General features: G+C 41.1%; 1 protein-coding gene across 1 annotated transcript in view; it reads right to left on the reverse strand.

The window, feature by feature from the left end:
* The window catches only part of Ube2w (ubiquitin conjugating enzyme E2 W), a 44595-nt gene that overhangs the window by 9643 nt on the left and 20785 nt on the right, over positions 1-14167 (reverse strand). Inside the window, exons 3-4 of the mRNA XM_051196463.1 lie at positions 13523-13625; positions 3057-3212 (exon numbers count right to left, since the gene is read on the reverse strand). Coding sequence (XP_051052420.1) covers positions 3057-3212; positions 13523-13625 — 259 coding nt within the window. The remainder of the gene's footprint in view (positions 1-3056; positions 3213-13522; positions 13626-14167) is intronic.

Raw genomic sequence — 14167 nt, forward strand, 5'->3', positions numbered from 1 at the left:
CACAGGCTCATTAATTTTACTGTGCAAGACAGAGAGGACGATCCTGCTTCAGACAGCACTGAAGAAAACAGAAGTTTTAGTGCTTCTCTGTACCCATGGCCTTATTCCTCATCCGCCCAGGCTGGACCAACACAGAAAAGCTGGCTGCTCTGCAGGACACCTTGGCCAAGAGTGATGCTAACCAAGACCAGAGACCCTGAATGAAAACTACATGTGATTTTTTTGTCAAGAGTTCAAATGTCAAATTTACACTCATGCTACATTGAGAGATGGCTTCTAAAAGCATGACAAAATAGCCTCACCCTTGCTTCTGGCCAACTTTTATGGAGACTCTAATAAAATAGTGTCTTTCCCTATTAAATATCTTTTGAAGTATTTAGACTTAATTAATTAGAGTAATGGAGATGAGAAATTAAGAAAGCTACCTCCTGTACTGATGCTGACCAAAAGCTGCATTGTTTAAGAAAGCTCCAGCCATGAAGCATTACTGCCTAGACTGCCAGAAAAAAGCAGGCCATCTGCTGGGCACTTGGAATGCTCATGTACTTAGCTGCCTGTCAGCTGACACTTAGGACGCCTTTACCAATTCATATCAACAGTGATTTCAATCAACATCAACAAAGAGAATATTTGGGTATAAGTTGTTAACTACTCCAAGATTACACTGATATAATTTGAGAAAATTTCTGTATAAATGGTAAAACCAGCAAGTATGTAATAAATGAGTTTTTTGTTTGTTTGGTTGGTTGGTTGGCTTTTCAAGACAGTTTCTCTGTAGTTTTGGAGCCTGTCCAGGAACTCACTCTGTAGACCAGGTTGGTCTCGAACTCAGAGATGCACCTGCCTCTGTCTCCCGAGTACTGGGATTAAAGATGTGTGGCACCACACCCTGGCTCTAATAAATGTTTAATTTTATCAAACCCACAGAAATTTTGACTCTTAAATTATCATCATGGTTAAATCTATCAAACAATTCTACAAAAAACAGTTTATCAAAAAGTTAATGAAATGATTAGTTTTATACTATACTATGCAAAAAATATTAGCAGCAAACCAGAAAGTGAGTTGAACAATGATGGACAGAAAAGGATGAGAGCCACAGAGCCACAGTCACTGTGTAAACATTCCGTGGAGATGCACGGTCATCAGGCCATGCAGGAGCAATGGGCAGAGTGTCACCAGGGGCCATCTCAACGGCAGTGCACACCAAACCTTATAGTTATCAGCTCACTGTGTGCGTGTGTGTGCACGCACGCATGTGTGAGTGTGCAAGTGTGCATGTGTGACTGTGTGCGTGCGAGTGTGAGTATGTGCGTGCGTGTGCATGCATGTGTGTAAGTATGTGCATGAGTGTGTGTATGAGTGTGTGCTGGGATTGAGTAAGGAAAAATATTAAAGCAATAAACGAGACTCATTGTTTCAATAAAGCTTGATTACAATCTGAAAATGCAGAAGAAACTAAAGTTACACTGATACTAAAGGTGCTGGAGAGATGGCTCAGCAGTTAAGAGCAATGGCTGCTCTTCCAGAGGACCTGGGTTCAATTCCCAGCAACCACATGGAACTCACAATCATCTGTAACTCCAGTTCCAGGGAATTCAATGCCTTTTCTGGCCTCCACAGGTACCAACCACACTCATGGTGTTCAGATACATGCAAGTAAAACATACATACACATAAAAAATAATAATTAAAAAATGTTTTTAAGACTCATGTATCTGAATGGGGATATGTCTTTTAATTAATAACATAATAATGGGATTTTTTTCTTATATTGAATATAAAAACTGGATAAAGAGCTCTTCATCTTGAAAACACACACACACACACACACACAGTTTAAGTTTGGCGTATTATTCCCTGTACTTATTTAAGCAACAACCACCACCACCACAAAAAACCCAAAACCAAAACAAAACAAAAAACCTCTTGTTTTTGAAAAAGAACACCAGGAAAATTCTTTTAGAAATATCTTATTACAGCCAGGCAGTGGTGGCACATGCCTTTAATCCCAGCACTTGGGAGGCAGAGGCTAGGGGATCTCTCTGGTGAGTTCAAGGCCAGCCTGGTCTACAGAGCAACAGAGCAAGTTTCAGGGCTGCCAGAGCTACATATAGAGAAACCCCGTGTCAAAAGAACCCCCACCTTATTATACGTGTTTGTGAGTACATGTGTGTGCCACACTGCAGGTGGCAATCATGGAAAACTTTCTATTCTGGCTTTCTCTGCAGGCTCCAGGGACTAACTGTCAGGCTTACACAGGGAGCATGCTCAACTGTCTCAATGCACACCATCACAACAACTCAAGAAACTTACTCAATGAGAACAGTGACTCTAGGTGCTCCTGGGTCCAATCCACCCACTGTTTAAAACTAAGCTATTATCCTAACGAGTCTCTAAATTCTAATTAATAAAACATCCGGTGGACTTAATCTGGAGAACAGAGAAGCAATCTGCTAAAGAAAGTGCACACCCTCAGAGCTCCCTACTTTAACCACTCCCATTACAGACAGAGTCTGTGTGTAAATAAAGGTTCCAAAATTCTACCAGTAAATGGCACCCTTCCATCAATTTAACCACTGAGATAGGAAAGCTCTGGATTCTGGGAAACTCTGAGAAATGCTGGCAAAGAGGGGCTAAAGAGCCAGGGGATGTTCACTTCTTACTTCCCGACTGTGAAATCTAAACACAGGAATATGTTGTACACCTTTACTCTGTGACAGTTCATGAAAATAAAACTCAGATTAAGAACACGTAGACAAACGTCCTGTTTAAAAATTATCAAGTGACAGGTATGGTCGAGTTATTGCCCACACTGCTGGCGTGTTGTATCCTCAATAAACTGTAATTCTGAAATAAAAGGTTGAATTTGTGTTCTAGTCTATTTAGAATGAAAGACAGCAAAATAACTTTGTAATTTGTTACTAAAAATGTCATTCACTGTAATTTAAAAACAAAAGCAAAAGCCCTCCAAATACAAATAATTATACATGGAAACTGCTGACCTACCTATGTTGAAAGAGGAGACATTACTGGGAGTAACTGTAGAGTCCTACCTTTTCTTTGCAGCTGGAAAGCATGCTAATAATGCTAAGACACACTGACTGGACTGAGAGCGCTGGGGACCAGTCTTCTGTTAGAATGGACAAGCAGATATGACCATTGCTATACACATGAGGGTGGACGGGGATATTTTCACCAGTAAACATGACCTAGAAGGAATAAAACTTCATTAATGCTCAATATTCTCTACAGTTAACAAGTACTGATTTTTAAGACATAAAACAAAAGCAAATAGATTTCAGTAGCAAATACTCACTCATCAAAACAATTTAGTTACAACCTCACTGTATAAATAGCCATGCAGTTGTCGGAAACCCTAGGCTATTTTCTTAAATTAGCTGAAATTTTCTAAATTTGTATTTTCTTAAACTAGTGAATGGTAAACGATATTCATTAGGATGTTTTCATTGCTTTTCAAATTCTATTTATTACTCATTGACTATTCATTCATTCCTCACTGCCTCACTTGGGAGGCAGAGGCAGGTGGATCTCGGTGAATGTGAGGCCAATTTGGACTTCAAAGTTCCAGGATTGCCACAGCTACATACTGAAAAAGAACAAACCAGACTGAGTCTTGGGCTGCTGCCACCTCTTGACCGGCCTTTTATTCACTCAAGTTGTTTCTCTACCTCACCTCGGCACAACTGTAAATGCCTTCCTCTCCCAACACCTCATAAACCACCCAAGCACCCAAACAGGAAAGAAATACAACCACATATCTTGAAATACCATTACACATATTCCAATACAATTCAAAGGCAACAGATAGATTTAACAACAATTATATAAGTCTTCCTCTTTATTTTGCAAAGCTGGGCAAAGAATTGGGGCCTTGTATGTGATTCACAAGTGCTCTACTCCAAGCAACAGCTCTAAGAAAAAAATACTTGCTTTTACATGAAAAATTCAAATTAACTCACCAAGCTTCAAGTGAATTTTACAGGCACCATAAAACCCTGTACTGTAGCAGCCATCCCTAACCAGGGACCTCACTACCATCCCTAACCAGGGACCTCACGAGTGTCGGCTGAATGCAGGGCCACAATTCACAATCGGGCTGGGCGTGGCCGGACAGGGCACCACTGCAGGAGCAACTTTCTGGATTTTACTTGAGCCTAGAGGTCCAAGGCCAGCCTCGGGAAAACAGTAAAACCTTCTCTCAAACAAACAGAACAACAACCATCAGAACAAACTCCATCCATGAGTACCCAGATACACCCAACAGTTCTCAGCCCACACTTACAGTCTCTCTTAAGCCTTGCAAAATACCAGCTACAGCAAAATACCAAGAAGGAGAAACCAAGCTTCATGACAGAAACTGATGAAACTCTTGTTGCTCTGTACGTTGGCTGTGTGTGTGTGTGTGTGTGTGTGTGTGTGTGTGTGTGTGTGTGTGTGTAGGGGAATCCTTAAATGAGGAAGACAAGTCAATGAAATCATTTTGGCTAGATGGCTAGAGAGAGGTATGCCCACACTTAATACAGAAAGGGTATTATTGTGAAATTAAAAATCAGCCAAGGTTTTTTTAGCTATTTTAAGTGTCTAGCCGTAAGTCTGACTTTATTATTTTCACAAATATTCCCATTATTAAACCAATTGTCCCAAGCAAGCAGGGCTCAGTGTTAGGCGAGGGTAACATAACAAGTACTTGCAAACTTGAAGACCCGGCCGCCCACCTCTCCTCTACGCACAGAAGAGATGGAAAGAAGCATGAGAGAAACCACGCACTTGTCCCTCATAGTGGCAGAGGGTCACTCTTTACCGCTGAAAGGCTGCACTAAGAAATGACGTTTACCCAGCTCATCGCTGCTCTTGATCTACAAATACCCTGCTTTGGGCAGTCTTGAATTTCACTTTCCCGATCGATTCACAACTGCTCTTAAGTGAAATTTTACAAGCGTAAACCATAGCCTATTTCAACATATTTATTTGTAGACTAGAACGGGAATTTACAAATGTCACAGAAGCCATTTGATCGGCAGAGTGTTTTCACTGAGAACAGTGCCTTGAGAATTTACTCCCTGGTCACAATTATTTTTAAAGTATATTTCTCCACAAAATAAGGTCTCTTAAGAAGTCTATGAGAATAGTGACCATGCGCCACCCCCCTCCCCCACGCGCCAAAAAAAGCCAAGTTTTTAACACAGGCCAGGCAGCCAGATACAAAGGTCATTACAACAGGCTGACTAGTCATTCACTGAGCAAGAGGAAATCGGTATTCTCCTCAGAGAGAAAATGTTACCAATGTCCATGAGCCAAGAACTGTGCATGGACCAAAGAGAAATCCAGACGTAGGAGGAGAAAATGGCGAGTGGCAAGGGATGGCACCTAAGACAACAGCGTGGTCAGTCTCCCGGCTGAGCACAGGGCAAAATTAAACAGCTCTAGCACCAGTTCCCTACTGCATGCAGTGGCTCATGTCTGCAATTCCAGGACTGAGGAGGCCGAAGCAGGGTGGGTAGGACGGTGGGTAGACAGCTAGCTAGCACTGCTTAGAGGGTAGCAGGCCAACCTGTGCTATGTTGTGAGTCTCTGTCTTAAGAGACCAACCCCAAACAAAGTCAATAATCTCAACTAGGCTTTTCACACATTCCATGCAGGGCAAAGGCAGTCAGGGTGAACCTGAAGCAATCAGATGCAGGATAACTACTTGCACATATTAAGCAGCCCTTAGAGCCTGGGCACTTTAGAAGCTTGTCTAACCAGGGAAAGGATGCTTGACACGCCAGTGATGAATTCCTGAAATACAACAAAACATCTTTACAATAGTTTGTTGATGTTAAGGCATCACCAGTCTTTCCCATTTTCACAGAGTTTCTGTGTCATCTCTGTTTCTCTGCCCATTAGGGGAAGGATAACCAAGGCTAACTTTAAGCACACGCTGTTCCTATTTCGTTTAATACCCTGTGTAAGTCAAAGGAGAAAAATGGACATTTCTGTTGTTTTAGTTGAGGTGAGCAGGTACTGAAAACTAAAAATGTTATTTCTGGAAAAGGGCAATCCCAAGTAGCTTACAAAACTATCTAGGACTGAAATAACCAGACCACTGGAAACAAATGATTTCAAACTACAATTTACTTGGCATCAGGCCAAAATTGGTTATACAATCACACTGTTAAAAGTTAACTAGAGTAACTTGAGCCCCATGAATGTAGTATCTATTAAAATCCAAACGAAAAGACATCGGAGTGCTGAAAACATACCCAGACTCTGAACAACCACAACACATGTTAGTGGGAGAGAGAGTGATGACCAGTCTCCTCCCAGGCTTAAGCAATTCTCCTCTAGCAGCTTTAAACGTACCTGGGACTATAGAAATGAGCTGGTCATGCCAGACTCACTATTCAAATGTGATACATTCTAACAATAGTTCAATCTGATAGCTGCCAATATCTACAACCATCTAATAAAAAGCAACAAGTACTCAATATTTAACTATGTATTTCAGTATGTTTACAAAGTTTACTAAAGTCTTGGCTTAGGGCTGGAGAGCCAGCTTAGAGGTTAAGAACACTGGCTGCTCTTCCAGAGGTCCTGAGTTCAATTCCCAGCAACCATATGGTGGCTCACAACCCTCCAGATAGGAAGGGGAAGGGGACATATGATGTAATAATTTCAAAAAAATTAAATAAAATGACTAGGAATTGAAGTTTCATGGATTTTCAAAGCAGATTTCTCCTTTTAGCTTTAGATAGGGTTCTATAACTCTGCTCAAAACCTCCCATTTATAATATCAGAGCAAAAGTTGAATTCTTACAATAGTCTACAAACATACCTATAAATGTTCTCTCCTGCCATGTCCTCACAAGCACTTGTTATTTGTTTCCTCAAAATATGGCATCTGCCTGGAGTGGGATGGCATCTCAAATTCAGTTTTGATTTGCATTTCTCTAAGGGTTGGAGAAATTGAACACTCTTCCGATCTTTATTGGCCATTTGTATTTCATCTGATTGGCCTCTCTAGGTTCTTATTGTACAGTTTGAGTTCTTTCTGTATCTCTATTATATTCTGACAAAGGTGCAGTGTACATGCTGTCTATTCATGAACTTCTGCTTTACTGTAAAACTTTTCAGCTTCCCAAGGTCCCACTTGTCAATTGTTAGCCATAGTTCTTGAGCAACTGGAGTTCTACTAAGCATGCTCTTGACCTACTACTCCTCTCCTGCACTATTTTATTTATTGTTTATGTGTCATTTTAAAAGAGAATGCAAACTCTACATTAAGTTTTTTGTTGCCTTCATGAAATTCTTGTGTTTTCCTTTTTATTTTTCTAAATTTAAAAATGTGTATGTATACTTGTGTTTATGTGCAGACAATCACTCCCACATATATTTATTGATTGATTTTGAGAAAGGGTTTCTCACTAAACTTGGCGCTCCCTGACTCAACTCAAGTGCATGGTCAGCAGACACAGGGGCGGTGCTGCCTCTGCCTCCCCGGTGCTAGGGTCTCAAGTGGGTACTGCCACGCCGGCTTCCACCTGGCGCTGAGCCCTAAAATCGGGCCCTTGTATCTGCACAACACTCTGCTTCCAAAACTATCTTCCCAGCTTTTTGTTTTGCTTTTTTGATATAGGGTCTTGTTTTGTTGCCCAGGTTGGCCTAGAACTCTTTGCTCAAGTAACAGTCAACCTCCTGAGTGCTGGTGCTACAGGCATACACTACCCCATGGAAACTGCAATCGGAGCCAAACAGGTCTGATTTTGTGTTAAATACTCAGTCCTTAATAGATAAAGCAAATGCTGACCCTTCCAAATAATAAACTGATTGAAGGCCTTTAAAGGCAACCTATAGTCTTTTTAGTCTCTGCATCCCTTCTATTTCTCAGTATAAAGACAAGAGTTGGCATACATAGTATTGAAAGGGTAAAAGTAAACTCAAAAAGGCTTCAAGCCTTCAGAACAAACCCAGTCCACCCTCCCCTCAGTGTCCAGGAGACTTAGTTCTTGGAGACTGTGTTGTATCAACAGGCATACGTTCAAAACTGAACACAAAGAAACTCCAGACCCCCGAGCCTCCTAGATACATGGTTCCTAGGAACTGGGTTTGGCCACAGTGAAACTCCCCCAAACCTCTCCGTAGCCTCCAGGATATTCAGTTCTGAAAACTACTGGTGTCTATGACCAATAGGCCACCTGCAAGTAACAAGACATAACCATAGAAACCACAGAATGTCCCTTCTCAGCACTGACCAATGAGAATAATTGGCACACAGGTATTTCATGCCAAAATATTACTTTGAGAAATTCCCCTAATTGTTCCCCAAATGTCAAGCAATCAGGAACGAACCCGTACCTCTCCCCTCCCGCTGTTGTAACCCTGCAGCTTTGTCCTTTAAAAACCCCAGCAGTAGACACGGAACGCCACTTCCTCTCATGGCTGCCACATCGGCTAACCAGGCCAAGTCCCTGACGTGGTTGGATGGAACAATAAACCTCACTTTTACAGTCTGGTGGGTCTGTCTCCCTGGTGGTCTTTGGGATCTTCGAGACTTAGGTACAACAGTATAAATGCTAAGACAGACTGAGGTAAGCCGCCATTTACCTGGAACTCAGCATAGACACAGGAAGATATTTCCTGTGTGGATGACTTAACTACACATAGTAGAAAATGATAATGAAAGGGTGCTTCGTCTCTGTTCTGAAAAGTATTTTTTTTAAAAAACAAATTATCACATCACAAACATCATTATTTAGGCAAGTAGCCTTTTCGGAGTAAAATGGTATACGATGCGAGAAAAGTCATGAATGAGAGGAAAACACAGCAATGATTTGTATGTGTCAGATTTAGTAGTGGTTATTTCGCAATCATATTTTTCTTACATTCTATTTTTCTTACAAGTCATATATATATTGTTTATTCTGTAGGAAGATTAAAAACTGTTATCTAACATCTGTCAATGCTGTTCTTTCCTGAAAATGCCTGATTACAGGGGAACGGAATTTTCCTTCCACTTTGACAGAGCAATAGGATATCTAGATAGGTGTTATTGGGAAAATCCTGTAATTTCTATGTACACAAGTATGGATTGTTGAACCCGTTACATTTACTTCAACACCAAAATAATGTTGATGCCGGACAGTGGTGGCACACACCTTTTATTCCAGGACTTGGGAGGCAGAAGCTGGTGGATTCTGTGAGTTCAGGCCAGCCTGGTCTACACAGTAAGTTCTAGGACAGCCAGGGCTGTTAGACAGGGAAACCCGGTACAAAAAAAAAGAAAAAAAAAACAAGGAATGGGAATGACTGTCCTAGGGCCTTTCATACTCCACATATAATCTTTACTTTCCTAGAGGCTCTTACAAGAATAAGCAGACATTTTTCTCATAGTACTGTTATCTATTTGAGAGTATAGCAGCAGGAAAAGAAATGGCTTGGTTTTCACTCTTGATTGTTCTAACTATTAATTAAACCTCCAATAAGACCTTTCTAGGAGCTTCAATTTCTTCCCTCAAAAAAATGCAACTGGATCTATATCTCATAATCACTTTATTAAGAGCTATTAGGTGACAAAATCAGAATGAAAGTTAAATTATGAAATATGATATATAAATATTACCATGCAGTAGAACGCGGGGAAGTAATGTGCAAAAAAAAATAATTATGTTTTAACATGTCTGTAAAGGAACTTGATAAGCAAGACAGACTTGCTCTCATAGGAAATAACCATCCACAGATGCTACAAAGGCAGGCAAGAGTAGGTAGGAGTACAAGTGGGGAGGTACTTAGAAGGCCTCAGGCAGTGCCGGTCAGCCCAGGGGCCATGGAGGTGCAAAGGACCCCTTTAAAAGAAGACCTCCACCCACTCACACTTTTCCACTCTGTCTTTCCCGCTGTTCCCCTGGGGCAGACAGGACTTTTCCTGTCTCTCTCTCTCTCTCTCTCTCTCTCTCTCTCTCTCTCTCTCTCTCTCTCTGTCTGTCTGTCTGTCTCTCTTTATCTCTTTTCTCTTCCCTTCCCTCTTCCATCTCTGGTCCCAGTTGGCCAACATCTACCCATCCCTTTACTCTCTTCCCCAATAAACTCCATGTGGGTTTGTTGAGTTTTGTGGTTCTTGTTTCAATGCCTGCAGCAGCTGCAACAAAACAACAACTCTGTGTGTGTGTGTGTGTGTGTGTGTGTGTGTGTGTGTGTGTGTACATATATATATGGCGTGGGGGATAGAAATGTATCAGTGTAAGGTCTGACCCCCAGCACTGTAAAACACAATTTTTAAGCATTCAGTGAGATCATGAATATGCCTATAGAGAAACCTAATACTGTTGGGAAAAGATATATAATACAAGAAGTAAACACTATTGAAACAATAACCTATTGAAACAATCCAGTTGAGAGATAACATCTTGGGTTACAGCCCAGATACGAAGATAAGAATGGAATGGGCTGACTCAAAGATTGCAGAGGATTTCAAAAACTATGTAGAAATGAGAGAGACAATTTAAAACAAAGCAGGTGAATAGAAACCCAACATTAAAAAAAAAAAAATAGTTTTCTATTTCATTACTGGAAAGGGTTAAGTTTAGACTGATGAGGGATGTCCTTCTGTAATATATGTTCCTTTTATTGGTTGATGAATAAAACACTAATTGGCCAGTAGCTGATTGGCAGGAGGTATAGGCAGAGCTACCAGACCAGGAGAATTCTGGGGAAAGGAGGCAGAGAGGAAACCCCAGAGAGAACCCATGTAGTCGCTGGGCATTCTCCAATAAGCAAAGACAACGTAGAAATACATAGATTAATAGAAATGGGTTAACAATTAAGAAATCTAGCCAATAAGAAGCCTGGGCCACGGCCCAAATAGTTCATAATTAATATAAGCCTCTATGTATTTATTTGGGACTAAAGAGCTGCGGGACCCGGGGGGACAGAAACCCATCTACATTTATCATATTAAGTCTGAAATGTCAGCCAGGCACAGTTTCGAAAATCTCTGAGCTCAAGGACAGCTGGTCTACAGAGCAAATTCAAGAACAGCCAGGACTACACAGAGACACCCTTTCTTGAAAAGAAAATGATGTCTAAAAGACTTACAAAATCTTAGAAGGGTGTGTACCCACAGCACTGATCTGAGTTAGCTGTTTAGTCTATCTAACATCCAAGAGTAAGACAGAACTCAGTAATAAATCAGAAGTTACTAAAATCAAGAGAGTAGGAAGAACAGGAATAAAAGAAATCTACACATGACACTGTATTATAAATGCTGAGCCAGGCACGGCAGCGCCCACTACCATGCACTCAGGAGGAAGCGGCAGGCGGATGCCAGAGTTCAAAGCCAGTCTGGTCTACTAAATGAGTTCAAGCACAGCTACATAGAGAAATCCTGCATAGATGGGTGGATAGACAGACAGACAGACAGACAGCTATATTTTTGAAAACTTTTTTGAGGTATGTATTTTTTCTCACCCCCCTCTCCCCCTCCACCCTCGTTCCTGGTCGCCATGCCCATGATCCCAATTTACTCAGATCTTGTCTTTTTCCCTTTCCTAGGTGGATCCATGTATGTCTCTCTTAGGTCCCCTTTGTTAGCTAGGTTCTACTTAAATTTTATATTTTATTTTTAATAAAAGATTAAGAGCAGAGTTTGCAGAATGCTTTTTGACCTTTTTTTTTTTGGGGGGGGGGTTCAAAGACAGGATTCCTCTATAAAACAGTCCTGGCTGTTCTGAAACTAGCTCTATAGACCAGGCTGGCCTCAAACTCACAGAGACCCACCTGCCTCTGTCTCCCAGGTTATGGGATTAAGGTATGTGCCACTACTGCCTGGTTTGACTTGATTTTATGTTTATTGAAATACTGTTTTCATATGATTAAATACATTTTAATCATATCATAATATACCATGGCACTCGGATGCATTCAACTTGGGGGAGACTCTAAAGTGCCATGATAAATAAATAAATATATATATATATATATATATATATATATATATATATATATATTTGTTGAAGTAAGGCAGAAACGGCTGAAGACACCAAGGCAAAGAATACCAGAAGTTAAAAATAGAAAATAAAGACAAATTATTGGTAAGAAAGAGATGCCTGTGCTTGTGATTAGTCAATGGATGCTTATGATACAGCCCAGAGGTCATAACAGCAGAATCCCTTCACATTAAAGTTCTATGAAGATGGCAAAGGATGCCTCAAGTCTTAACCACTTACTGCTCATACCCCAACTTTGTAATCAAGGAATCGGTAGCTAACTCTTTAAACAACTCTCTATATAGCATAATACAGTAACTAGTTCCCCCCATTGTCTCTGATGGCCAGGACAAGGGTTAAGCTACATTCAGAGTATCATGTCAAAAGTGTCAATGAAACACGACTTTGCTTAAATAGCACACTTTTAATCATCCCAGTTCAACTTCATTCCCAGAAGAACTCATTAGCAGTAACCCAAAGAGCTACAGTGTCACATTAGCAATGTATCTCATATACTTTGCTTTACTTTTGTAAAGAATAAGTAATCCTAGTAACTCATCTTCTTACAAGTCAGAACCCTGGAAATCATCCCAGAATTTCTTCGCTCTAACCTCCAATTAATTGTTTACTAGTTTCATACCTCTTAAAAACTCTTAAAAATAGTCCATGGGGCTGGAGAGAGCTGAGCTCTTAAGAGTACTTGCTCTTGCAGAGGACCCAAGTTTAATTTCTAGCACCTGCATGGATGCTCACGACCACCTGTAACTCCAGTTCTAAGGGATCCAACACCCTCTTCTGACCTCCAAGGGCATCAGACACACACACAGTGCACAAACACACATACAGGCAAACACTAATATATATAACCCTTCCCCCAGAAAAAAAAAGTTTGTTTTTTTTGTAAATACCACTACCTACAGTATTCCTTGTCTAAGCATTTTCCTCTGTGTGGCCCCAGCTGTCCTGGCACTCACGCTGTAGACCAGGCTGGCCTCAAACTCACAGAGATCTGCCTGCCTCTGCCTCCAGAGTACTGAGTTTAGAGGCGTGTGCCACCACAGCCCAGCCCTTGTCTAAATATTAAGCGGTTAACTAAACTGTGTTTGTCACAAACTATAATGACCATATTTCAGGCTGCCTTCGTGTATTTCACATCTGTAAACGCACTCATTTCAGAGGCCTGCAAAGAGGACACATCAATGGGAAACCAAAGACACAGTCCTTCTAAGAGAGCCTCTGCACCTTTACTAGCGTGATCTCCTGATGGAGAAAGAGAGAAGGTACTAAAAATGTTAACCTGTTCTCACTGCTCCAGACCCACGGACAAGAACAACCTGGAGTTCCTAGAAGCATAACAGCAAAGCCTCTGCCCCAATAAATGTCACAAAATCTTGACTTCAAATAAAAGAATGTAAAAACAAATCTATCTACATAGTTACATTGGGTTTCTGATACAGGTTTTAAGGAGGCAAAAATAACCAATTCATCATGCTGCTGTAATCTAAAGTACAATGAAACGTTACATACAAGACAGTTACCTGAGGAGAGTCAAATGGGTAACGACTACTAAACTTAAACAGAAGCTGGAACTTCTCCCCTTCATATAAGGTGCCTGGTGCACCCTCCATGTCTACGATCCACCTAGGACAGAAAAAATAGAAAGGGGACAAATTTAAAACTTAAGATCAAAAGGATAGGGATAAAAGCAGAGGTCACTGAGATGCCAGGCACTGGGGCTGAGTAACCCACGTGCAGTGCACACTTCACCCAACGACTCTCACACTGCATTTTTTTTAAATTCACTATTTATGCATATTGCATGCTTGAGTCAATGGAGTCTTATTGTATGGGGGGGGGGTCATGCACAACCACAGCACACTTGAAGTCAGAAGACAACTTTGTGGAATTGATCCTTCCCTCCCACCTATATGTGGGTTCCAGGAATGGAATTCGGAGCTAACTAACTACCTTGTGATTTACCTTCTAAGCTACCTTTCTGGCCCGCAGTGAAGGTTGTTTTTCTGTTTGATCTGTGTGTGTGCTAGATGTGTGCTAGCACCCATTGGGGTCAGGGTGACAGGTCCCCTTGTGAGCCACCAGTGACATGGATGTTAGGACATAAGCTAGGGTCCTCTGGAAGAGCAACAAGGCCTCTTAACTGCTGAGCACTCTCTCCAACCCAG

The sequence above is a fragment of the Phodopus roborovskii genome, unplaced genomic scaffold (assembly GCF_943737965.1).
Source record: "Phodopus roborovskii unplaced genomic scaffold, PHOROB, whole genome shotgun sequence".
Taxonomy (NCBI): domain Eukaryota; kingdom Metazoa; phylum Chordata; class Mammalia; order Rodentia; family Cricetidae; genus Phodopus; species Phodopus roborovskii.